This window comes from Pezoporus occidentalis, unplaced genomic scaffold (assembly GCF_034315485.1).
Source record: "Pezoporus occidentalis ecotype Australia unplaced genomic scaffold, CSIRO_AGI_Poc_V1 ctg165, whole genome shotgun sequence".
NCBI classification, from domain to species: domain Eukaryota; kingdom Metazoa; phylum Chordata; class Aves; order Psittaciformes; family Psittacidae; genus Pezoporus; species Pezoporus occidentalis.
Genome location: NW_026913477.1, coordinates 1473270 through 1500388, shown reverse-complemented (window position 1 = coordinate 1500388; position 27119 = coordinate 1473270). Strand labels below are relative to the sequence as shown.

At 42.2% G+C, this 27119-nt stretch overlaps 1 protein-coding gene across 6 annotated transcripts in view; it reads left to right on the top strand.

The window, feature by feature from the left end:
- The first annotated feature begins 1013 nt into the window (after positions 1-1013).
- The window catches only part of KIAA1210 (KIAA1210 ortholog), a 58675-nt gene continuing 32569 nt past the window's right edge, over positions 1014-27119 (top strand). For 2 of the 6 annotated variants that reach the window (XM_062613335.1, XM_062613334.1), the window contains exon 1: positions 15690-15887. In XM_062613335.1, coding sequence (XP_062469319.1) covers positions 15853-15887 — 35 coding nt within the window. In that variant the 5' untranslated portion in view covers positions 15690-15852. Of the gene's footprint in view, positions 1307-15688; positions 15888-25972; positions 26173-27119 lie in introns of those variants that run through there. The other 4 variants (XM_062613339.1, XM_062613333.1, XM_062613336.1 and 1 more) reach the window with 4 other exon arrangements.

The window sequence follows — 27119 nt, the reverse complement described above, 5'->3', positions numbered from 1 at the left end:
AACTGAGGTTCTACTCAGAATGGAGTTGGCCCCAATTCTGGTTAAATACCACAGGCATTAGCTATTGTCCCAGACAGGTTTTCCTTTCCATTCTGTAGGCAACAATAGTTTCCTCCTTGAAACCATTCTGTTAACAACATCTATAAGATGAGTTGATAAAGCAGTTTCAATATTATGCTCACTTCTTACTAATTGAAGAAAGCATTTGAGCTCAGAGAACTTTCATATCCTTGCAAATAAGAGTAGTTAAGTTTTAAAATATTCCTCTTTGTGTTTTTGATAAACAGCATCTGTTAGGAGATGGAGCAAAATTAGCTGTACTACACCTCAGCATTCTTCTTACTGCTTTATTTCACTTTGGAACTTGTCTGATAGTTTTAATGAATATTTTAGAGCATATTTAATGCTTCTAAACAAAGTGTGCTTTGCCTACCTTCCCCATGACCTTGGCTGCATACACGGGGACCCCACTGTTGCCAAGTCGGTTTGGTCCTTGCATTCTTTCATTGTTCCTTTGGAAGACCTCCACAGGAATTCTTTTTCTCAAAGCTATCTGATTGACAATTTTAATTCATCTAGTCCTCAGATCAAAAGCATAGACCATCTTTCTGCTGGACCCCTTCTTTAGATTTTATTTCCATCTCCATCACATTCCTATTTATTTTTCAGTTGCATCTTTTGACTTTCTATCTGTGCTAAGTGTGAGAAGAAAGAACTTTGCAATGTGAAGATGACACCGTGCCAAAGGCAATCAAGATCCTGTCATTCCTGGAGATAAATGTGTAAACATCTGCAGCATAAAACAGCTCCAGATGGGAAGTTTTACCAAGTGTTAGAAAATGTGTCAGTGCAGGGGTTGGAAAGGCAGAGGCTGCTCATGCTGGAGAGCTGCTTTTCTCAGAAACATACTGATGTGAGTTTGCAACTAAAATCCCCCCCTCCCCCCCAGCCTCATCTTCCCCTTTGCGTACTTGTCTTCTAGGCTGCCAGGACTATGGATTTTGATCCAGTGATGCCAAAAAGGACTGACAATCGCTGTGATAAAGCTTGCTCGGGCAATGTGTACAGCAGCTACACTAGGAAGTTTTGGAGATGTCTTTTAACTACAAATGAAAATCTGGGTGTGAATTCTCAGTATGGGCTCTGATTTTGAAAGGCAGCAGATGTCAGAACCAGTCTGGACAAGCTGTAGATACTTCTGGAAGAGGCAAGGGAAAAAAAAAAACCAAAACATAAGTCTGCCTGTGGTTCTTGCGATGTGACAGTCTCAGTATCCCTGGAAAGCATGCTGGTTGACACTGGAAGAGTAAGTAAAATTCCTGGCTTCCTGAAAATAACAAGTTGGATTTGCTTAGAGGTCTGATGAGCCAGGAGGGGTATATGTACCAAAAATAACTGATGACACGAAGGAAACTTGGTGCATTCACAGATTGAGCCAACTCAGTAGTGCTGTTAGGGAGAAGAGGAGATGTGATCTCTGCTCCCTTGGTGTCTGATAGGGAAATGGTGTCATTGCACGTACCGGTGTGCTTCACAAGGACCGGTTTTACTTACGGCCCCGTTCGCCCGCTCTCACGAGGAAAACTCCCCCCCACCAAGCCCGGTGCGAGGGAGGTGGGGCCCGCTACCTGGTGCGCGAGACCCGGTGACCGGAGTGCGCTCTGGGCGGCGCCGCCCGGGGGCGGTGGGTGCGGAGCAGCGCGGAGCGCTCGGGCGGTGGCCGGTGAGTGGCGGGGTCGGGGAATGACGGACGCGGTGACGGGGCGCGGCTCCGTACCCGCCGGCGGCAGCGGGAGGGCTCCTGCCCGGTGCTCCCGCCCTGCCTTGCCCCTCGGAGCGGGGCCGCGGCGGCGAGAGGTGGGGTTTGGCGGCCGTGGGATAACGCGGATGGGCGTTTCGTGGCGTACGCGAGCGGCGTGAGCTTTCAGTGATGCTCCCTTTGTTCACATGCTCTATTCAGAGGTTGCTGGCCGAGATCTCCTTACTGCTCCCGCGAGTGTGGGGTCTGTCGGGCATCCTTAACTCACAGCCTTGCCGTCTTTCAGTGACACCTCTGCAGTGTGTGCCCTGGAATAGTGTTTTAACCGATGTTGGTTAGCTGGAGTAGTCACGGTTATTGATACGAGCTGGACTTTGTTTCTTGCATCGTTAGTGGAGTTGCTGGCTGTGTCCCAGGTGCAGAGTATTGAGGCTGGTGTTGGGGTCTGGAGAGTCCATGAGATCTCGGAGCACGTATGGAATAGAGACATTAGAGAAGTAGTAGGGTCTTGTAACGGGAGCAGATCTGATCCATAACCTGTAGTGGAATGAAAACACCCACTATGTCTTTTCTTTCACGATTATTTTCTGGTAAACTCCATAGTTTAAGAGCTTGATCTTACAAACAACTGTATGCAGGGGTAAAGCCTTAAGCACGTAACGACTTTGAATTTCCAGTTGTAATTATCCTTTGTGCAAGTAGGAGTGGCTCATGTGAGGTCAAATCCTTTCATCAAGGTAAAAAGCTGCAGGCAGGGTATGAGCACAGAATATCCTACAGAATGTCGCTGTAAATCTTTTACACTTTGTGTTGTCCTTCTAGTATTTGGAGGAAACTGGAGGAGGTTGCAGGTAACTTGAAGTATACTGTTAGGAGCCTTCAAAAGGGAAAGGTAGGTTTGATGGCATTATCTTTTATATCTTCATGAATGTGAGTTCTCTATTTCTTTTTCTGTCACACAAAATAATAAATTATAATTAGGGCTCCAGTACCTTTGCAGGTAGATATGAGAAATGCAAATACATATTTATCTTGCTGTTATAAAACAAATACAATGAATAATTAATACAGTGATTTCATGGGTATGGAATCACTTTTTGCACTCTTTGGCTGATCAGTTGTTTATAGTCTGGTCTTCTTGCTATATAATGTATGGACCAGTACATTGCTAGTGCTTCAGGCCAATTCCTGAAGAATGTTGCACCTGAAAAGTTATGTTGACTTAGTGAAATAGCTCATCTGTTTCTAAAGAATGTCAGTAGATGACTTATCACAAAATCAGTTATACTTCTCCAGGCTGAGCTTCTACATAACCATAGAAAAATGCAGCCTTATTGCACAAGTGGGGTGTGAGGTCTGCAGGGATTCCAAAACTGTCCAACCCAAGAGAAAATTTGGGTCCATATCCACAAAATTCAAAGTTGGCTCAGTTCTTACTTGCTATAGTATAAGAAGGTGCGGAGTACTTCTTATCTTGGACTGTATGACTGACTCAAGTTTAGTATCTATATACATTTATGTGATTATGGATGTATAGAAATGCTTTTTCTACTAAGCAAAACCAAGTTGCCTGGACATTACATGAACCAAAAGTAAACTCCTACATTTTTTTTTAGATCACTGTGAGTTGGAAGACTTTTCCACTTATGCTGTTTGCTTCTGTTTCCGTCAAAGATGTGATGGAACTATCCTGAAAATGAAATGTCATAGATTCCTGTGACCACAAATATGGAGATATGCCCAGTGCAGATTTGATGAGTCAAAACTCTTCATCATTTGGAACCCACAGCATAGGCTTTTGGCTGTATTCAGACATTTGGGAAGTAGATTCCCTTTTAGGCTTCTTTTTTAGTCTTCCCAGGAGCCAGTAAGTGCAGACTTAACCAGCAAAAGTTAACTTTTATAACTTAAGAAGTTTTACTGGCATTGGCTTCCATTTCAAAATTAATACTTGTCTCCACTTGAAATGTGTATTATCTACCAGTCAGAGAATTTACTGCAGAGAAATGCAGAGCTATGTTTTCTTTTAGCAGAAGATGCACAACAGTCAGGCAAGAAACAAGAAATTGTGCTTGGTCTGAAGACCAGCTTAACGCAGGCCCATTTATTTAGATTCTAAATTAAATAAGTTTATTTAGACATCACTGGTTATTTAGAATATTTCATAAGAAAGCACTTGCTGTGAGTGCAGATACTGGGATCGTGCATAACTTTGAAAGAAGGTCTGAGATGTTTCTTGGTTCTGAAGAGCTGTGAAAGTGGGCACTCAGTGAACAACGCTTTGTGTAAGTGGGAGAGGGTCTAATATGTTTAATACCAACAAACACATCTTTAATCATTACTCTAATCTCTGCTAAAATCCACTACAACTTTGACCAGAATGCTTAGTGTATCTGATACTGTTGAAGTGTGTTAGAGATTCATTCATATTTATTTATATGAGCTCTCTCTCTGTAAATGCAAAGAAAGTACACATTAGTTTAGCAAGCTGAGGAGCTAATTTTTTATGTATCTTTTTTCTCCTGAGGATTTTCAGTAATCCTTGTGTTTGTGCTGTGGATTGTGTATATGGTGTGGTTGGTCTCAATATCTTTGGTTATGTAACAGAAGCATCATCCTGTGCAGTGAGTCAAACGGGACAAAGCAGCAGACTACAAACCCAGGCTATGATAGGAAGAGCTGAATTCAGTGGAAAAGCTGTCATTGATTTTAATGAGCTCTGGATATGGCCCAAACTCAAGAATCGTTGTCTTGACTTTATTGGAATGCCACCAGCATCATGTTGAGTCATGCGTAGACAGACACATATACATCCTCTTCAAGTTTAAAATAGCTTTTAGAAGGAATGCCAATGCCACAAGCATAGATGCTATTTGAATTTCATCAGTTTCTTCTAAATGAATTCAAACACATGTCAAGTAACAAAATCTCATGCAATAGGTTTCAGTGGAAATGCAGTCCTGTCCCTTCGTCATCCCCCTAGATGAGTTTTTATGCCAATTCTTCTGTCTGTTTAAGGTCAATCTATTGCATAGTTTAAGCATAAAACTAAATAGATTTCTCTCCATCTGGAGAGGTTTATCTCCATATCTTTGGTTGACAGCTTGCATGTGCAATGGAAGGAGTGCTACAAGTTAGAACTTGAAATCACCTCTTTGAGCAGCAGACACAGGGGTTTGCAGCTGATGTTATTAACAACGGTCGTTTTAACTACTGTTCCTCCCTCGCCCCTGCTGACTGTTGCATTTCCCCTATAAATCTCATGAGATCTCATCAGGTCATAGCTCGCACAGCCAAGTGATCATATGCAAGACTATGAACATTCTTCTGACCAAACAAAACCAGGCAAAACTGCCAAAATATATACTCAGTTTGAATGCAGGATCATTAAAGATTCAGAAACTGAAAATGAAAAAAGCATCAATTATTATTTCCTATACTTACTTGTTGAAGCTGTCACGTAGTTTTTCCAACTCAGGAATGCTGAATTTGGGTGGCTGCAGTTCTTGAAGCTCTTAAAACTGTAGGAAGTAACGAGTGTCTTATTTCACAGCTTCTTTTTCAATTGCTGCTTAAAAGCCTGCGGGGGAAATGGAGGTTAGTTCATTGTTTTGCTTACAATTTTGACGCCCTCTCTGGAGCTAACCTTAGGAAAATGGTATGTGAAGGAGTTATATGGCCAATCCTGCTTTCACTGCTGTTCCTTGGCTTTTCATCTGCTGTTCCAGCCCTTTCTTCTTTCTGCTGAACATGCATTTCTTAAATTTAACTGATATTTACTAGTAGCAAGAGTTTGCCATCATTCACAGACATCTGTTCAATATTACTGTTATAATTTGCCAGGAAGTATTACAGTAGCTTGCAGTCAAGGGTGTTCTTTCCTTTCTTCCAGTTTACACTTTACGAGACCATTTCTGTATTGTACTAGTTTATGAGGGAAAGGATACCTGCCAGCAGATAAGGGTTAATTCTTCTGTAGTTTGGCTGGTTCTTTGCCAGTCTTTGCTCTTTTGAGTGCCAAGATTTTTTTTTTTTATATATATATATATAAAAATAAAAAATTCCTAGCCTAGGAGAGCTGAATCTACAGCCTTTGCCATGCAACCTGGGGATATTTGTCTTGCTCTGGATTGTGGTGTCTGGCAAACCTGCACCTTTCCCAGGCCTGTTGCTGACTTGCTGTATGGGGCTGCAGCCAGATAACGAGAGTATAAGGCTCTTCCTTGCAGCGTCAGGATAAATTTTATGCCTATGTTTCAAGGAACTATTTGTATATTCCTAAGCACTGGTATAGACAAGAGGGGGAAGGTTGAGAGATGATGCATTCTCTCATCCTGTTTTCTTTCAAACAGTGTCAGGATTTCTGAGTTCTCCTGAATTTACTCTTTTTTTTTTTTTTTTTTTTTTTTTAATATATGATACGTATCATTATTTCAGCAGGAGGAAGTGAAGGGTGAGGAAAAGCAAGCAGGGTAGATACTTTTCTTCTCATATGAGAGACAGTCCAAGAGTTTCTCTATAATCTATAGACCCATAACATAATAACTCAGGAATATGCTACAAGGAGGAAGTGTGTATGAACAGTGTTTGCTTGATTTTGTTGCCTTTTCAATCTATATATTGTATTTGAGTCTGCCAGCAAATGATCCAACACTCGTAGGGATCTTGTGGATTTATATTATTGTCTCTTTAAATCTTAGTTAAAAAAAAAAAAGGGAAATGTCACCACAACATTATGGAGAATGGGGCACAGAAAACCTCCTGTGCATTGGCGAGTAAACTCTGCTGGAGATGCCTTGTGTTCAACACTAATGAAAGATTTTTCCAAATTCCTTTATTCCTTTTTTTTTTTTTTTTCCCCCATAATGTCAAGAAAGACCTTACTTGCAGATGCATAAAGCTGTAAGTGCTTAAACATTCTGGTCTTTGAAGGAGTCATAGCATGCAGCTATTCAATGTCAGAGTGAGTTTCAAACCCACAATGCACCATGTTTGTATGCTCCTAAGAGTTCAAGAGCATGCGGAACATTAGACTGTTCGTACACCTGCTGTTAACTACCAGCATGTACTTTTTTAATGTTCTTACAATAAATGAGCTTAAAGCAAGAAATCTGAGTCAAGGAAAGACTCCTTTATCTCAGAAGTTCTTGCTTTAGTTGATTTGCCAAACTTCGAAGCTATGAATAAGGGTTTATATCTTTTTAATGTGAAGCAGTGGAAAATGATGGAATAGAGGAAAATAGAGGAAAGAGGAGAAAAGAAACAAACCAGTCATTACTGTTGTGATGAGTCTGAAGAAACTATGTTATAAACAATACCACAACTTTTGTGGTTTGGATTAGAAGAAAAAGGGAATACAAGCAATTTATGTGCTCTGATTCTGGTGATCACATTTCTTCTGCTCTGCTGGCCCTCAAACCACGGCCATTGCTGCTGCTCTTAATTCTGCAGTGACAAGGGGCATAAAGACAGTCATAGGGTATCACTGAGGTTGTTATTTTACTATAGAGCAAGGTCATATGCCCTTGTTCCTCCAAAGGAAATATACTGAAGATTTTTTATTTTGGAGGAAGGGGTGTTACATTTGTAGTGTATATGGGATTCTTCAGAGATAATGTTTTTGTAACTGATTCTGATAAAGATAACAACTTACTAACACTGTTTTTACAGATGACCAGTGATTGTTCTGCAACATTAAATGGCATTTCCTTTGCATGTTTTTTACTAACATCCCATTACATGGGATGGTGAGAAAACTTTGCACAAACTAGGAATAAAATCCAGAAATCTTACTAGGGCTTTGTGTTTGTAGTTGGTTGCAGTTGCATTTGTGAAATATTGAATCTCATCTGCACTGAGAAAATATTACAATATACGCATTGTGTAATCAGGAAAGTGGTGCCAATCTATCCTGTAACTTAGCTCATCAACCTTTGGTTGCTTTTAAATACTAGCTACTTTTATACACATTACATATAAGTAGTCCTCTGTAGTTGCAGGGATTGCTTAGTATTTTCATGAGCAAAGGATGCTCTCTGAGTGCAGAACAAGCATGGCTAATCTTTAAACTTCACACTATCTTATCTCTGGGCAGTAGACTGAGTCCCTTGAGGACTCAATTAATACCATGCCAGACAGTGTCAGTTGTATCAGCATCTACGTTATATCCAAAGGAGCCGTTTCCTGAGAGGATGTTTGTATTCCTGTGTAGGTGCTGATGTAGCTTGTGGGAGGGGTCGGTGTCTTTTCAGCCACTTGGTGTATGGTGACAACTGCTTGTCTTCCTGTTTGCACCTGCAGCATCAGCTGGTATTTCACTGTATGGAAACTACCTGGGTTGAAGGAACTGCTTAGTAGTAAGGATTCTGTATGTGCAGTCAGTGCCAGAGGATCTCAAGTAAAGAGGCTGTTTAAAGGCTAGCAATAGGGGTTGGAGGAGTGAGGCTGGGAGTGGCATTTATCCCAAGAAAGCTGTAGATATCCCCTAATCTCTGTGGTAAAGCAGAAAGATACCAAAGCATGGTCTTAAGTTTGTAATGACTCTAAACTGCAGCTTTTTCAGGTACTGGTGATGCTGGAATGACAGACCCATCAGCTCTGTGTATTACTTAAATGTATGTACAGATCTGTGGTTAAACTGTTTGAAATGGGAAAGACCAAGCGGAAATCCAGTTGAAGCATGTGGTTATGAGTTAGTGGCACAGAACTATAGCTTATTCAACAATTTTAGGAAAAATTCTTCTGCAATTAGCTTATTTCCTGCCTCTGGGTATTTATTAGATATTTTCCCTTCCCATTATGATGGGAACAGCTCCAGCATATTTAAGAGACAATCGGGAACACACTTTGGTATTTAAAGGTTCCCAGAACTTGAATTTTGAGCAATGCATTGGGCTGCTGTGCAAGGACTCTGCTGAGCTGCGGGTTTGTTCTGGTGAAATTGGCTCAGTATGAGGTATTTTTTATTATGTGGTGATTTTAAAACTCTGGACAGGCTGGGCCAACTCATGTAGTGCAGTCATTGATTTCAAATTTAACTCAGTGTTTCAATGGCAGTGATCCTGTAAGAGTTCCCACGGCTGAAGGCTGGCTAGTGAACTTAGAGTTATCTTGGATATTTATAGGGTGCCTATTCTTGTAGGGTCCTTCTGGCTCTCCTTATTGAGCAAGGGAGCTCAACCAGGAGCTTTGGGTTCAATTGCAGTTTGTGGATTCTAGAATAGTCACTGAATTAGTCTGCCTCAGTCCTCCCAGCTGTATCTGCAGTATGGAGTAATATATTCTGTGCAGAGGGACGCAGGTCTGGTGTTTGTGATTAATCTTGCAGATATCAAGTGGTAGGAGTAAATTTATTACTCAATTCTTTCTACTTATTTTGCAGTTTGTGGAATGAGCCAAGTGTTGTACTTGTGCCTTTATACAGAGGAAAGCTACCAAAGAAAGCGTGATATTGCCATTGCCTACTAATTTGAGTTAAATGTCAAGATCATGCAGTTTTGACTTTTATTTTTCTGTTCCTTTCCCCTTGGAGCAATAAAAGCTGCAGGCAGGACATTCTGGGACCCCACTGCCCTTCTCTGGAGGTTAATGGTCACTTTAGCCTTGTGTGTGCAGGCACTGGAGTCAGACAGCCTTTTCCCCAGAGCTGCGCTTCTGTGATTTCCGGTATTATGACTTCAGCTGACAGCACCGAGATGGTATCAGAGATAACCTTCGCTTTTGAATTTTCATTTCAGTCATCAGGATGTTGATGGCTTTAGGAATATTATTCCAGATGTGTGAGTCTCTGGTTCTCCTCTTGTTTATACCTGTACAGACAAATCGGGAGTAATTCTGGAGAGGTGGGCCTACATTTTAGGGCAAAACTAATATACATGGGAAGTCATTAAACTTGATTGCTGTTCACAGCACAAACATTAGTGGCAATGATGGTCTGATCTGTCTCCAAAGGAGCTTGGCAGGAGTATTGCAAGGACATAGACTGGATCTATCCCTAGAGAGGAATTTGGGAAGAATGGGGTGTGGAAAACTCAATTCATTATTCACATCGTCTCAGGATATTTGTTTAGACTCACTGTTAGCTCTGATGTTCGACATCTAGACTAGGCACTGGTCCATATGCCTGTAGCTACGTACTGCCTTCTCACATTTCTTTCCAGATGGTCTTGTGTATTGGTGCCTGCCTGAATGCTGAGAAGGAAAAGTTATGTTGTTGGAACTTAATATTTTTAACATGGTATTTTCTTAAGTCAGAATGTGTAGAAATAGAGCTCCTTTGTTCAGCTTCTGCACTCCCCACCCTTAGACAAAAGAACCATAGTTTCCCAGTATATTAAATATTGACCATGCTCCTATTTTCACAGGAAATACCAAGCTCTTCCACTGTGTCAAAAATAATCTGCTTTTCATCCAGACTCATTAAAATGTTAGGTTTTTAGATTTATGATCTTGGATGAGAAAAGATACGTGAGAGGCAGCACATCCTGGCTATATTGTGTGTCTATACAGGGATGCTGTTACTTTTCTATAAATAAATGACATATTTATATGCAAATCAATCCTTGTAGATTTGTAAAATGTCAAATACTTCTATCTCTATCACTTGTTTGGCAATTGGTGTTTTCTGACACTGAAGCCTGAGTTTACATCTGTGATCCTGTTGCAAATCTAGGGGAAATTACCTTTCAAAATGGCCTGACCTTCATCTCTAGATAATCCAGGGAGAGTTCACATGTGACTGTGGGGACACAAAGGACAGATTTAGTAGACCAGTGTGTTTATGGCCATATTTAGAACTCAGTAACGCACTGAATACCCCACACCACAGTTTTCTTTCACTCCTTCCTCAGAGGTGAAGACAGAGTGTTTGTGGTAAACTGCAAGAAATGATTCAACCTCAGAATTACCAAACACTGGAATCAAAGAGCTCATATGTATTGCTGCTTTCTTTACAACATTCTTTTTATCAAAGGAGCTTATGGGAAGTCCTCTAACCGGGAATAACAACTGAAATCCCCCCAATCCCACACATTGCACACAAAGTGTAAAAATAGACAAAAATTAGATCAACATAGAGTAATTACACTCCAGGCCAAGTATGGCGAATTCTTCAGGCTTATATGCATGAATACAAAGCTGATACAGGGCATAGTTAGAGGCCCCTGACTTTCAGTTTCAGAGACAGGCTTTGACCCTTATTTTCCTCCTAATATTAATCACAGATGGATGTATAAACTCTGCAAGGCAGAAATCCTCTTATCTCTTCACTTCTTTGTTTTCTACATGGTACTGTGTTTGATTGCAGCCCTGTTTGTTTAGAGCTCTGATGCAGCTTTCATCAGTGATGCATATTTAATTGTTTCTTTAGCATTGAAAGAGCTCTCACTGAAAATTTCCAAGCCAAGCCTATTTGCCAGCCTGGCAATATCACTTGTAAGAAAGCTGAATCAATTTCTGCTTCAGATAATTATTTCCTGAGAGTCGCATTTGTGTTAGCACACAGGTAAACAATCAACATGCCCAATGCAGTGGTATGGAAAGAGTGACTTGCAATGTTATTGGTTAGATTTCTGTGGAGGGTTTATTCCATGGTGCAATGAAAGGAGTGCTTTACATGCAGTTCAGCTGGAATGGCACATTTTTATAAATACTTGGACAAGATCAAATGCAGCATAAAGAAATAGCCTGAAAGTTCTCAGTCAACCCAGGCTTCATTGCTCAGTGGTGAAGACATGAGAACTGGAAGCTAGACTGTTGGATTTGCCCTACCTACCTCATTTGGTGTTGACACATTAACAGGGTCACTTTTTCAGAGTGACACAAATGAACAGAAAATATCAGTTGTTTGGGGGTACACAGCCCTGCCCTGAAAGGAGGGAAGGGCCTCTGCAGCTGCATAGCTTCAACGACATCACAGGATGCAGGAGGGCATGTGGTGCTGGGAAAGGTGGAGGGAGGTAAAGTAACTGAAAAGTGCGAAATATTGCTAGGGGTACAAATGCAACATATGTAAGAAATACACAGGATCTTCATTATATAAAATCCAGGTGCCCATAGATCAGTATATGATAGCTCAGCCCATTGCAGTGGTGATAGGAGGAGCTGTAAACCCCCTTTAGTGAATTCTCACCTGATAGACACTGGTTTTTGCAACAGCAAAACCTACCAGAGGAACGCAGTCCAGTGTGACTTTGTTATAGTGAATAGGAGAGGTGGATGTAGCCTTGATTTTGGTAGAGGCTAAATGCTGAAAATGAGAGACCAAAGTCTGCCTTGTTATCAAGAATTCAGTTCAGAGACACCAAAATACAAACGGAATCTGAAATGGCAGGATTTCAGTTCCTACCTCTACATTTGTTGGTCAAAGAAAGTTTCATTGTTTTCTGAAAGTAAATTAAAAAGCTATATAAATCAAACACCCATGTTTGTGAATCATGGGATTTCCTGTGTGATGACTGCATGCACGCCAGCTCTGAATGGACGTTTTGCAAAGTGTGAAGTGGTGGGTACCTGAGAGCTGGGGAGGCAAGGATGTTGTGAGCCCTCAGAGATCTTGCAAGAGGCTGTAAGAAAAGGAGTAGGTCTGTCGGACATGAAACATATTTTGAGTTGCTGGTTGTGTGTGTAGCTCCTAACACTCCTGCTGTCAGGCTGCTGGTGTGTACCTTGTGTACGTATGTATGTGTAGGAAGTGACTGTGGAAACATGCCAGTGTTTTTTAGCTCACTTTGACTTTCCCTCGTTGGATTACTAATTGTGTTGGTTACTTATGTTGAAGAGACCTTTCTTGCAATGACACAGGTGAAAATGCCTGTGGAACAGCTACCTTGCTGATTCTAGGAGCTATATTTTGGTGCAGGCATTTTTCAGGGATTGGGTTCCTGGGCCTTGCTCAGACCTGCCTCCCTCATTCCCTTTGGAGAAATTAAGAAATTTGTGGAGAAGTTTATCAGGCACTGGGAGCTCTGCTGCTACCTCTCCATCACTGCCAGTAGCACTGTGGGAGGGCAGCTTGCCACCTGTTCTGCTTCTGTCTGCAGACGCAGAAGATGAACTGAGGTGTATTTGGATGTGCAGTGGTCACAGGGGTGTAGGCTTGAGGGAAGGCACTGACAGTGAGTTTGAAGAAGCCAATAGGGAAGACTCTAATTTTCAAAGGAAAGTGGGCCCAGACTGGGCTATTTCAATCAAGCCAAGCCACGAACTTTAGAGGAAATCCAGATCTGATTCAGCTTCCAGGTGTTTAAACTTGCTGTCTTCCCTATCTTTAATGCACCATCTTTACTTTGCCAAAGTCTGCATTTGTGGTTATTTGTTGTTCATCTATTTTCCAAGCTGAAAACAGTTTTAATTAATTAACTGGCAGTAGAGCAGCCTATTTGCTGTAGCACTTTGCAAGTGAAGAGCTAATGTCAGCACAGTGACTCTTTGGCTGTCAGTCCTGGGGTAAAGTCTTACTTGCACCGATTTACCTGTGGACATAGAGCCATGATGTTTATCAGCATCTGCGATTCATATCTGTACCCAAAAAGCTCAGTGTGTAGCAATTTGGAGCTGTGCTAGTGATAGAGAGGCAGAGCAGTGAATAATAAATGGTACCATGAAGTGGCTTGGAGACAGATATGAAGATAGAGAATCAAAAACGATTGAATCCTGAGGTGGGGTAATTATTTTTAATGACTGTTTACTAGTCTGTGCTTCTTGGAAAGTGAGGGGGTTTCTAGATGGTGCAATGTCTGTTGCTGAACTGCCAGCTCCTGGGAACAGGTCTGTTTGACCTAAGTGGAACCCAATAGATAAAGATTTGCATATTCAAGTAAGTTATTTCAAGACAAAAATACTTGAAAGAAAAAAGAATAGTGAAAGGAAATGTATTCTGAAGGCAAACTGTGTGAGGAGGTTAGGAGACAGGGAATCCGCTTCATGTTAGCAAAAGATCTGAGCTTTTGAAGCTTGTGGGCCAGTTATTATACCAGTTAAAGTGACGAAATTCTTCCAAAGCCATCAGGATTACACCCTTCCACTGGCTTTAGGGATTGGGTCTTCTCACTGGCAGGCCATTAGATCTTTTTTGCTTTTGAACACAAATGTGAATTTCTCATAAGGTCTCCTTCATTTCTTACTAGAAATGTTTCTGTTGGCAGCATTTTCTGGACTAAATGCCAAGCAGATTTCAGATGCGATCCTAAGTCCAAGGTTTTGTACATTAAGCCAGTCAGAAGGTTTCTCCGGTAATCTCTAGGAATTCCTTCTTGGCAGTTGATACCCAAAACTGGAGCCTTGATTTTGGCTCTTTTTCTGCAGGCTTTTTCTAGTGGCTGGAGCCTAATGCTCTCTAGTTGGCCTTTTCTATTGGGATTAAGAGTTCAGCATGAAGTCATCATGACAAATGCAATAATTGAGGACAACAGGGAAACTCACTGGGTAAAGCTTCAACTGGTGTTACTGTGTTTTTGCTTCTTTGTCTTTTCCTAGGAGAGAGAAAGCATAGCAGCTTAAGGTCAGGTTTGATTTGTAGCTCTTGTGTGCATGGCACTGAAGTTGGCTGCTTGTAGAGGTTTTCCCTTCCCTGTTATGCAAGAAAATAGAGTGGAATATGATTTGGTTCCTGTTTTTGATGGCCCTTGCACTTGCTGCTGTTTATTACGTGTGTCATGGCTTTTCTTTGTGTAAGGGGCTTTGTAGAACGTAGCCAAATGGTGTTGTCTGTTCATAGATTTCAAAGTTCTGCACTGTTGCAAAACTAGCTGAATCAGTTATGGGACTCCTCACCAGAGTGTGTTTCTCAAACTTCATGTGTCTCTTACAGGAAAGGTGTTATCATATTTCTTTCTTAGTATTCCAAAAGAACTGTTCCACTTAGGTCTGGTTTTGCTTCTCAATGCCTTTAAATGAACTTGTATAGAAATACTTATATAATACTCCCTCTTACTGGCCTGCCAGACCCAAGTATTGAAATGTTACGTAGTAGCTGAGAAATACAAATAAATGGGATTTTCTTCTGATATTTTAGGAAGAAGTGTAAATCTTCCCATTGCAATTATGATAGTTATGAGCTTAGTACGCTTAAGTATGCATGCTTGTTTTTTAATCAATAGCTGATACCAAGACACGTGCCTCCAGAACAGGCTAACACTTTGTTACTGGCTGCTGATTCTCCCTGGTTGTGTGCAGGCAGCACAAGCAATGTCTTGTCTCACCTCTCTGCTTTTACCTCAACAGAGGTCATTAACAGCTGTGATACATTTCCATATGAATTTATTGCAGAGTCAGAAATTTGTGAAGCTTGGGTCACCCCCGTGGATGAAGCTGCTTGAGGTTTCTATTCCCCAGCATTAAACCGTAGCCATTTTCCTCCTTTCACAGCCAGTGAAGACCTCCTTCGCTGTGGTAGTGAGGAACTATGGTTACTCGCTGATACGGGGGGCATCATCAGGCAGTGTTTGTCTCACATGGTGTGTGTACTGGCTGCTTTAAATTCCAGAGCTTTTTGCCTGACGTTGCAATATTGCAGGGATTTATTTTTTTATTTTCTTTTTTGCTGTTAATGTGCAGAGTAGCTTGTTAGAATAGACTGTGATTTAGAGAGAGATGGGGTAATGCCTGTTCTGGAAGTTCCCCGGCACCCTCTTTGTGCTGGAGAATGACTACAGTTTTTAGTGGTTATTTCAAAGATGTTGCAAGTTTTTTTCTGTAGCCTTTCTCTGTCTAAACCCTAACAATAACAATTAATCTCCTCAGGACTTCTCCACATCCTAATTACAACCAAGCCTCTCATTAGTCCCACAGGGAGACAGAATCAAATGCCATATGGTATTTTACACTTAGGATGCTGTGCTTACCAGGAGCTGGAAGGAGACAGGAAAAGGGGGAGTTAACAAATTCATAACCATTTATGGAACAGGCACAGCCCTCCTTGGACCCAGTTCAGCAGAGTCTGAGGGCCTCAGATCAGGAACTTTATCTGGCTGGTAATTGCATCGGCATGCTGGCTTTCTTGTGTGCGTGCATGGGCATTTGGTGAGCAGGATACGAAGTTGCAGGATCCACACACCAGGATGAATTAAGTGTGCACACGTCTCGCGGGAAGGACCATGGCTGGGTTCTACGGTTGCCTGAAAAGTAAAAAGTAAGTGCCATGCTGAGCCCTCCCCTCCACCTTTCCCAAGTGAGCTGAGTCTGGGGCATACTTTGAAATGCTGTCTGTGTTGTATTTCAGCAGCAGCACTGAACAAAGTGCTTATCCTTTGAGGATGAGGTACCATTCTGAGTGCAAAAGTGCAAAAAATCAGTCCTGGCTGAAATACCACATTGGTGAAAATTGGTCATGTTTTTTCCCTTGGAGGTATAAACATGAAATATTGAAAAAGGAATTAAGAACCCTTTCCTGTCTAATTATAGCAAGAGGGAAAAATGTCCTCTTCCTTATTAGCCATATTGTTCATATATTAACATATAAAAATAAGAAATACAGAAATGCACACTGGCTTTTAAAAAATACTCAGAAATGTGGCAGTGAATGCTCTTGAGAACTTGATGTGCTCAGTTTTTGTATAAGCAACCTGAGGTTTGTTTCTGTAATCGCTCCCTGTTGACAGATTTGGTTGTATTTAAAATAAATATTTTTATTGCTTCACTGACATATTCTGCTGAAGCAGACTATAAAGGGAGAAGAGAACGGGACAATGCATGTTGGTCTTTGTGCTTTAAACCACCCTAAAGATATGTTCTGTTTTCCCTTTGACGTTCTCCCTGCTAGGGAATGGAACAAAAATTTCTGCTGCACAAACTGAGCAGTGGGTTTTGACAATGTTTTGCATCAGCAGACTGTAGAGGGCTCTTTTCTTGCATAGAATGTGGGATGGCAGAACGTGGAAGTGCACAGTGAAAGGCTAGCAAAGTTGTATCTTGAGGCTTAAGATGTGAATGCTGATAGTTAAAGGTATGGGTAGCTCCTGGTTAGCAGAGGGGGGAAAAGACATTTCAAAAGTGAAGCTGGCAGGTCACTGTTTCTCCTTTGCCCTTAGAAAGGTTGTATCCCTCTAACAACAATTTGTCTCCCGTTACTCTTGTAGAAATGTGCATTGTCAAAGGCACACAATTCCTGTTGGATTTCAGTTAGCATTTCCATCCTATATTGCCTCTTTTCCTCCTGTGAAATTTGTAACAATGTCTATGAGTGGGAATTAATGTTTGGAAAGTAAGCCTGCCTTAGATAAAGGGGGAGGATGAAGTGAGAACTAACAAAAGGGCTAAGAACAAGTCCTGATGAAGTTAGGAGGATTGGTGCTTGAATTGTTTTCCCCCCCCAGAATCCTCCAGCATCTAATGCAGTTAGAAGAAAACTGGAAGTCTGAGCAAAGCTAAAACAGCCAGGCAGATAAAGCTTCTTTCGTGTGGTGTATGATCCTGGTAGATCCCCACCTCATTTATGAGGAACTGGGTTTTTTTCTTCAACGCATTCTTATTTCTTGTTACTTTTAGAAGTTACACTTGATATCTAGACAGGCTGTATTCCTCAACCTGTTATTTCAGCCCTGTGATGTGTTCCCAAGTGCAATTATTAGTACTTAGCAGTCATTACAAATTTCGTGTATTGCTTTGGCTGTGATTATTGAGGTTAAAATGAGTCTGAGACACCAACTGCAATAACAGTGATACTTTTAGCCTATGATTAATTTTGGATGAAATTTGTTTGGAGTTTGACATGAAGTATTTGTCTTTCTGGACCACTGGGTTATTGGAACAGCTTCCCCAGATCCTCACATGGCCGTTTGACCTGTAGGAGTTACTTGCTTTCTGATTTAAAACTGGTTTGGAATGAAAAGACTTTTATGCTTTAAGCAGTTGGCTTGAGTATGAGCAGGGATTTGGCCAAAGTGCATAGAGCTCAGCCTAAGCCATGGAATTGCTTTCCATTGCATTGACACTGGGAAAGCACCTGGGCTGTTTGAAAAGCTGTTTTGCGTAATGCTCTCCTGTGTTGCTGTCACACTTACCTTCACTCACTCACATTTTGCAAGGAGAGCAAATGCTCTGCCTTGGTACACTGCAGTAATGTATGTCTGAGTATGATCTCTGTGCAGAGAGCCGTGTCCCTGTGCTTTGTTAATGTTCTTTTATGATATATCTCATAAAAAATAAAAAGCCCAAAGCCTAATTCAGGTAATTATTCATCACAGCCCCCATCTTGGCTGCTATTCCACTGAAATAAATGTTTTAGTTTGCTTTTATATTTCTCTTTAACCAGCATCTGCAACCTTAAGAATCTTAAATTGTTCTTCCAGTAAGTTTATAGTTCATTGTCCTTGCTACAGAGTTTTGTTGTGCTTGGTCCTGGTATGGTGTCAGAAAGATATTAGACCTGGACACATAGAATGAAATTTTCTAAAGCCTGTGGAAGAACTTTTTCATATATCTCTCAGTTTTTGGTACTAGCCAAATACATAGTTATGAGCAGAAAGTGTGGTTGCTGGAATACTAAGGTTCACTGATGGTCAAAGCAAACTGCCAATTTCCAAAGACAAGTATAGTATGTTAGAAGTTATATAAAATATTTGGCTGAAGGCTTTGCATGCCAGCTCAGAACTGGTTTCTATAGCAGACTATAAGCAAATGTATTTAACTGGTCAGTATTTCATGTGGTCACTCAGGATTTCGTGGTGCCTTTCACGAGCAGTCCCAGAATTATGGACATATTTCAGTTTGAATGTGTTCTGCTATGCCAAGCTCTGCAGTTCCAGTAGGATATTGTATTATTTTCTTTTAGCCCAAAATTGTCAAGAAGTACTGATGTGCACTCTTCTCCTGCAAAGAAGTTCAGCATTTGGGCAAAGCAAGTTCATCAATGGGTGCATCAGTATAATTTTAAATTTATTTTTAGATCATTTGAGATGAAAGTCATTGTAAATATGAAGTGATGTTATGACCACAAAATCAAGTAAAATGTGTTTTCTGGATTAGCTGCTGTTGCTCTGGTGCTGTAGCTCGTGTTGTTGCCTGTCCAGATGAATCTTGGGAAGAGCTTTTGGTGTTTACTGGGACTGTTGCAAAGATGGTATAGATAGATAACCAGCTGAGCTGTCTGTTCACTGCCTCCCTCACCCTTGTCTCAAGCCCTGTTGTTGGAGAGGCTCACAGGGCACAGTGGCAGGAGTGCCAGAAGTCCCTTCATTCTTGGTGCATAATCCACTTCGTACAGCTTTTATATGTGTGTGGGGTCCTTACTGCTCTTGGTTCCCCTTCCACAGCAAGCAGCTATTGTTTTAGTTTGGACACTAGCAAGTGAATTGTAAGTGGTTTAAAGCTCCACCAACTGCTACTGAAGTAGCAGCTCGGCACTGTGGGGAACGGGGCAGTTTAGAACTGTTGGTTCTTCTCTGTCAGCAGCTCATTTGCCTCCTGTGGCCCCTCTCACTTTCTGAAGGCATGTAGTCACTGCAGGGCTGAAGTAGCTGTGTTTACTGACTGTCAACAACACATGATGCTTTGCCATTTGGCACAGTTTAAGACATGGAGCATCTCTCCAGGTGTCTCAGATTATTTAAAGTGAGACACTGAGTCCTCTGGACGTCTTGCTCGTGGCATCCCCCTGCATACCTGTGCTTAGCTCGGCAGTGGTCTGTGGGGTCAGTGGGGCTGTCAGGAGGCCATGTAGCTTTGGAGTTGGTGTGTGCTGCTTGGGAGCTGGTGCCATGGTCCTGTGGTGACCTGGGGCTCTGTGTGTGTGGCCAGCAAATTCTGGGGAGGTGAAATGCTTCCTATGAACACTTTGGATTCTTATGTATTTGTTTACCTTTATGGTGCATCATGTTATTTATTGTACACACAGGATTTCCCAACAAGGGCAAGAATCCCTCATTAACCGCTTTTCAGTGGTGCTTTTTTGAGAGGATGGGAGGTGGTTCCTGTGCAGCAAAGCAAGTCCACCAGTGCAGAGACAGCCCCTGGATCCACATAGGAGTTACAATACTGGGTTTTAAGAAACAGCTTATGGAAAGTGCGAGAGGCAGAGCATTGAACAGGAAGGTGGAGAGCTCTCCCAGCTGGGACAAGTCAGGCAGGGTGAGCTGAGGTTAAAGGACTTCCCAGGCATTGTGAGTCTCTCAGTCCATGAGCATGTTCCTGTACATGGCAATCATACAGAGCATTTGGACATTTGTGAGCATTTTGTCTTGAGCTCACAGGGATTGTTCAGTGCTATGCCTGGTATTAAATGTGTGGAAGCTTAAGTCCTCTTTTCTTACTCAGGAGTAGTAGAAAGGGTGAACAAAAGCAGTCAGGAGGTGGCAGAGCCATGGTACTGCAGACAGTTGGGTGCAGTTAGTACAATGGTGCTGTATTATTAACAAAAAGATCAACTATTTGTCTTTGTTGATTCATTCCATTCAACTCATCTCTGTGCAAGAAGTTCAGTTCTCGCTTAATACACCAACGAGTCACTCCACGTCTCCCAGTCCCCCTCATTCTGTTCATGTTTCTCTCTGGACAGTGTTTGTTTTAGCAGCCACAGTGATGTGGTACGTTTGCTGGCTGTTAGGTAGAGGAATTCCAAGCAGTCATGCCTGTTTGTATGGTTTCAGTAGAACAGTCCTCCCCTGTCACTAAGGTGATGAATATTTGACAGTTGTGCACCTCTAGTGCTTCCTGTTCTACTTCTCTTGCACTGGAGAAGTAGAGGTAGAAGCTTCTTGGTTTGGGACAGTCTGCAGAATGTGATTCTCACTCTCCTGCACCATTTGACATTGTTTTGCCAGACTGAGCTGTGAAAACATCTTGTCATAATTTTGCCTTGTGTTCTCTTCTTATACAGAAACTTCTTCTGCTCAAAGTGTGTAGCTTTGTACCCTTACAGCCAGCTGGAGAGATCAGTTTGTCATTTTCTCCTTGTACAGAGGTCTGGAAAGTTTAATGGCTGTGATGTGAACCCTGGAATTGGGTTTAGAAGCTGAATGTGGGACAAAAATGTAGTAGGTCCAAGGTGTGCTTCCAGTAGATAGCCTACCTGAGATGGTGTAGGGCAGCTAGAGCTGATCACCATTCAAACTTAGGAAAACCTCAGATAGGTCTGTCTGTGGGAAAACAAGAAAAAAACCCAAAGTTATTCCAAGGTTGATGTTCCCTCCACCCCTGCCAATTTCTCCTAAGAGTAAGAAAACAGTTCAGCTTTAAATCTGTTGTAGTTTTAGAGTTGGTAAAACTGTTATGGATCACAGAGTTTTAAGCAGTATTTTGAATACAGCAAATACAAACTGCAGAATTTTGATGTATGTTTTTAGTCTTGTTATATTATTCATAATTATTTGTATCAAGCAGGTGGCTCTGCAAGGCTACATTGTGGGAGTCACTGCTTAACCAAACAAAAAAGTCAGTCAGTTGATATCCTGTCTGATTTTGCTTGCAGATGCTGAGCTGTCACTGTTCATCTCTGCATTAACAGCCAGGGTTGTGCTAACAGCTCAACATTCCCAGCACCACATACATGAAAAAGCCAAGACCGGGGCTACACATGTAATTATTCATTTTTTAACTGTATGGTTATACTGGTATGTGCTGCTGCATTCATATGGGCGTACAGGTGCCAGGGTGTTCTGTGCTCTGTCCTGTCACCATGTTAAAGCACGTTGGTATCTTTGTGACTGCTGTGGTTCAACCCCAATGGCAGCTCAGCCCCACGCAGCCGCTCGCTCCCCCACAGCGGCACAGGGAGAGAATCGAAAAAGCAAAAGTGAGACAACTCCTGCTTGAGATAAAGACAGTTTAATGGGTACAGCAAAAGCTGCACTCAAGCAAAGCCAGACAAGGAATTCATTCAACACTTCCCATGGTCAGGCAGGTGTTCAGCCATCCCCAGAACAGCAGGGCTCTATCACACACAACAGTGACTTGGGAAGACAAGCGCCATCACTCCCAATGTCCCCTCTTCTTCCGTCTCCCCCAGCTTCCCATGCTGAGCACGATGCCACATGGTCTGGGATATCCCTGCTGTCAGTCGGGGTCAGCTGTCCTGCTGTGCCCCCTCCCAGGTCCTGGTGCGCCCCCAGCCTCCTCATTTGACCCTGTGTAAGCGCTGCTCAGCAGTTACGGAACATCCCTGTGTTATCAGCACTGTTCTCAGCACAGATCCAAGCCATCACCCCACGCCAGCTCCTATGGAGAAAATTAACTCTACCCCAGCTCAAACCAGCACACTGTTAGAGGGGACTGCAGCACTCTCAGCCAGAGCAGGGTAACTTAGCTCTGCAGACAAAGCTGCCTGATTTTGACTTTACCCATCTAGGCAGAGCTAAGGCATCATTCCAACTTATTTTTTGTGGTGGTTGTTTCTTTTGGCTTCTGAGTTTCACAGATCTGGTGCTAATTAGTGAAATAAATGTTTGACTTCTATTCATGATTAATGCATTTATGCTTATTCATTCTCAAAAATATGTAACACTACACTTTTGCCAGGGCTTGTAAGTATCACTCATCTAACAACACAGTTCTGATCCCTATAGTAGCTCAGATGCAAATGAGATGTATTTGAATGCTCTAGGCCAGAATTATGATGCAGACATCATGTTCATTGTCAAGGTAACTGTGAAGGTGGGAAAATACAGATCTGATGGAGGTGCAGAGGAATTGTTTGCTGGTTCACTCCAGCAGTCAAACTGCTTTCCATCATCTCAGTTTAGTGAAAAGAATGTTCAAGAAGTGGAAGTTTCATTTCTTTCCTTTGAACAATGCAAATTGTCTTATTGCATCCTTTCTTGCAGACTTGGCATGTGAAGATCTTACAGAACGTCTGTCCACACCTGATTCTCTCCCCATTGCCTACTTGTCAGTACCCTCTTGCAGTCCTTGTCTTTGATGTCATTTTGCTGGGTTTTTCTGTCATACTCTCTTTGCTCCCTGATTTTATCATACCTTCTTTAAAACACTGTTGAACGTAACTTGGTGTTCCATTGGTGCAAAACAGCATTAGTTCAGATAATCTTAATTTATATTATTTTATTTTAGAGAGTTATTTGTGTCTCTAATCCTGGAGAAATGGGGTCCCTTTTTAGTGGTTGCTCATACTAAAGAGAAAAGTCAGTAGATGCCCTTGGGACAGAAATGGCTCAGGGGCTGCTTTAAGCACATGCACGATCTCCCTTGGCTCTGACAGTTCTCCATGTGCTTCCAAACCAAGTGTACTTCAGAAGCTGACTAACTTGAGGCTCTAGAGAGAAGCAACCAGGAAAGAAAAGCAGGCACAGCAGGAAGTTTCCTTTAGAGCAAAAGAGTGGAGACAACTACAAGAAGAGCTCCTCCTGTAGGCATGGAAGCCACCACAGGCCTTTCTTCATCAGGAGCCAAAATGGGGTCTGAATTCCAGAAATACCCAGGGGCAGTGGGTTTAGCCAGCCAGTATCTTTCAACATAGGAAGGAGCTGGTCTGGCTTTTATTTGTATGTGTGTGCAGGCAGTAGATGTTGCTCTAGCTAGGTTTTGGAACTTCATATGAAGAGAGATTTCCTGAGTTTCCTGCCAAAGGCAGCATCTGAGACCACGAAGCCTGTGTTTTATTTGCTCTTTCATAGCCAAAAGATGGCTGACTGTTTCTGTGGCACTTTGATCTTCAGAGTGAAAATTTGTAACACAGTTCACCCTGGAAATTCCTGTTATAGCCTCTCTTTTTTTTCCAGTGCACTTGGAATTCTTGGGCATTAAATATCTGTTTTGTCTCCTCTTGGAAGAAATGTGTCCTGGGAAGTTTGAGCTATCTGAAGGTATTTTTTTTATCATTTTTCCCATCCTCAAGCTGTTCTTTAACCAAATTGAGCGGTGTCTGTTTTGGAAAAACCTTAAAAAAAAAACAAACAACAGGAAAGCTTTAGACATAGCCTAAAGTGCCATGTTTCAGTTCTGGCATTCCATTTGCTGTTGTTTCAGCCTAGTTTCCCTGCAATGTTCAAACAGCTTAATTGGGTAAAAATGTCTCCAGATTCTCTTTTTTAGGCACAGGATGTAATGATTCTTCTCATTTTGTTAGAATAAGATCTCGGAAATCAGTGTGAGACTCAAGTGAGGGGTATGGCAGGTATGCAGGCTGCTCTTGCATAATGTTATGGGTTTTGTTATTATCTTTTGTGTAGCGGTATCACTTGATAGCAGTGTCAATTGGTTTGATTCTGGCATGCTGGTCTCCTATAGTGGAGGTAGTGCTCAGCTCATTCACAGGGATCATTAAGCTTTCCAGGCGTTCATTGTGACCATCTCGATTGCACAGGTAAAGAAACTCGAGGCTGAGCAATAAATAACTCTGCTACCATCAGCAATCCGGTAATTTGCCCTGTTATCCAGTAATAGAGCCAGGAAAATCAGCCAGTTCTCCCAAGTCTCAGCTCAGTAGTCTCCATCTGCAAGCATATGTTTAAAAGATGAGCTGTCTCAAAGATTTTACTGTCTAAACTAATAATTGTCACCTTCACAGTTTGCAGATATTGGCAATTCCCATGGAGTTTTCTCAGACAACAGTTTTTCAAGCTCCTGTAGAGCATGTTTAAGCCAGCTGATGGTAAACTCCTTTCCTTAGCTACCTTTTGGTGGTCCCTGCGAAGCAGCCTGTGGACTCCCAGAGCTTTGCTCACCACAGGTCAGGTATCAGTCATCTGTCTTTATGCTGGGAGGCCACAGGTGGAACAAAGTCAATTAGAAGCTTGGAGAGGGAGTAAAAAGCACACGGAAGGTAGAAAACAGTGGGCAGATATGCGAAGCATCAGGTCTGGGATGGAAGATGATGCGTATTTGTTGCATTTGTCGCACGGGGAGGCAGAGGCAATAACCTTTACTTGACGCTGACATCTTGACTCCCATTACCATGAGGCATGTCTGCTATTTAGTGATTGTGGCTTGACATTTCCTGTTGCTTTGCTCTTGAAACTGTTTCCAAAGGCAGTAATGCTCGCTGGGTGAAGCTCCTGAACTGTCCAAGGCAGCCTTTGGTTACATCCTTCTTGATTTTTAAATGCATGTTCCCCTTCCTTCCCAACTATTCCCAATGTATCCATGTCAAGCAGATCTGAGAGTGCCTGCTGCTGCTGGCAATGTACTAGCTCCTTAACACAGTTGCTGGATGACTCTGCTGCTGCTTTTACTTCTTTTGAGGCAGAGTAGAAGAAGATCCTCATTCCAGCTGTTTCCTGCAATTTCCCCAGTGTGGTAGTGTGAAGAAAAGGAATTACTACATGGGAATAGCATCAACTTATTCCTATGCTAATGCCAAATGGTGCAATTCAACTGAGTTGTTTAATGTACATTCTTTTAAAGCGGAGGCAGTCTGGGCCCAAAATGTTGGCTGAGCTCTTGGGTGTGCTTAGATTGTGACTATAGAACCATAGAATAGTTAGGTTTGGAAAGGACCTTAAGGTCATCTAGTTCCAACCCCCCTGCCATGGGCAGGGACACCTCACGCTAAACCATCTCACCCAAGGCTTTGTCCAACCTGGTCTTGAACACTGCCAGGGATAATGTTGGTGCTAGTCTTGATTTGAGCAAAGTTCTGTCATATTTCTCCTGATTTGTGCAGACCAGAAAATGCACTGGAAAAACTATGACAAATTTATCAGGATGGGCTATTCAGAAACATTTGACTTAGCTTTTGGCAAAGAGGTAGATATCTGCTCTACTGTCTGGGCAACTACCGACTTGCAGCGGAGACCCTTGCACTGACAGCACCTACACCAGGTCATGCTAATAAGCACTCCAGAGTAATTAGCTGTATGAGGGCAGCTTGAAGTGATATGTCCAAACCAGGATAATCTCTCTGGCGTAGGTGCCAAGTGTCACAAAGCTGTGGTAGCTTGGACTTCAGTTTGGCTTCTCAAGCCGAGTACAAGCTAACAGCTGCTCTACTATTGGTCCTTGCCTCAGGTTTAAGGTACCACAGGTCTGTGTATATATACTGCAGTCATGTCTCCACTGCAGGGAGACCCTTCTGCAGTGGTTTAGCAAATGGCATGGCTGCTGAGAGGGCATAAGTCTGTGGGGACAGGCATGGGACAGAGGCATTTACTCTCTCAGTTCCTGCTCTGGTAGCAGAGTGCATTTCCATTGCTTTCTGTAGTAGCTTTTGAATGTTTTTCTCTCATTTGCCCTTCCCCCTTCTTATCCTTTTGGCTTCTCTCACAATTACAGACTAAGCCTGTGTGACTGTATGAAAGGCATTTCCTCCTGTGTTTTTTTCTTAAGTCAGCTTCAGCCCACCAGCTGCTTTCCATTAGTGTTACACACGCGCGGGCTGGGAGGGCAGCACATAATGCTTCAGGCACTGCTGAATTGCAGAAATCCTTCAGAATCGCTGTCAGGCAGAGGCTTCTCAAAGCAGAATGTAGGTGAAAAGAGTTCAGCACACTGGGACCTGTCTTCTGGCAAGTCTTCTCAGAGAAGCCAAGGTGTGGGGACAGAGGGTGGTGAGGGGGTGTTTGAATGCAAAGTGTGAAAGCTGTGAATAGATCTCTTTATGTTGATGGTTGTTTGTTCTGGATAACTCATCAGGGGTCAGAGCTGAATGTTGTCTGTTGCTATGGGGAATTATGACCCCCTACTTAATTCTGGGAGAGTATTTTATTGATTAAATATTACCTAGTTGCTTATCCAGACTTCCTCATGGCTACTATTGCTGTATTATTTCTGATCCTTGGAAAAGGACCTTAAACGTCCTTAAACCCTCCCTTCTTTGGTGAAAATTACAAGAGCAATATTCATTAACTTTGTGAACTCCTTCTGTCACTGGTAGTGGAGGCAGTAGCAAGTGTCGTAACATAAACTGGTGATTGTGCTGCTCTTTAACGCCTACCTGAAACAGTCGTGGTCTAACTAGGATATACCAGCTAAGGGCTGGCAAAACCCCCTGGGAATTTCATCCTAGAAACACTATAGTCTAGAACAGAGTACAGTGGAATCAGCTGTGCAGGGTCAGATCCCAGATCCTTCCACCCTGTTGGGTTGTACTCTGTTTCTGCAAAGTTTTTGTGGGATCCCACACTATTCAGCATATTCCCTGAACGTGGACCTCGAAGTGCAGTTTGCTCGGCTCATTGCATGGAGAGCAAAGGGGGCTTTGTTTGTTGGGTTTCTGATATGCTCAAGGGGTGTGAAAATTGAATAGAAATCTTGCTGGCTCTGCTGTTGCTTTATGGTTGACTCTGGAATCCTGTTCTGTAGAGCTGCAGAGGGTGAACTTTAATTCATTTAATTGTTGTTGGATTAGCGAGTTCATTGATAGCTCCTTGCAGGGTTCCCAGGGAGGGAAGCAATTAACCACATTTTGTCAGAGCAAAGTCCTCTCATGTGCTTTAATAAGATACAGTACAAATTTAACCTGTCAGTTACCTTTTGC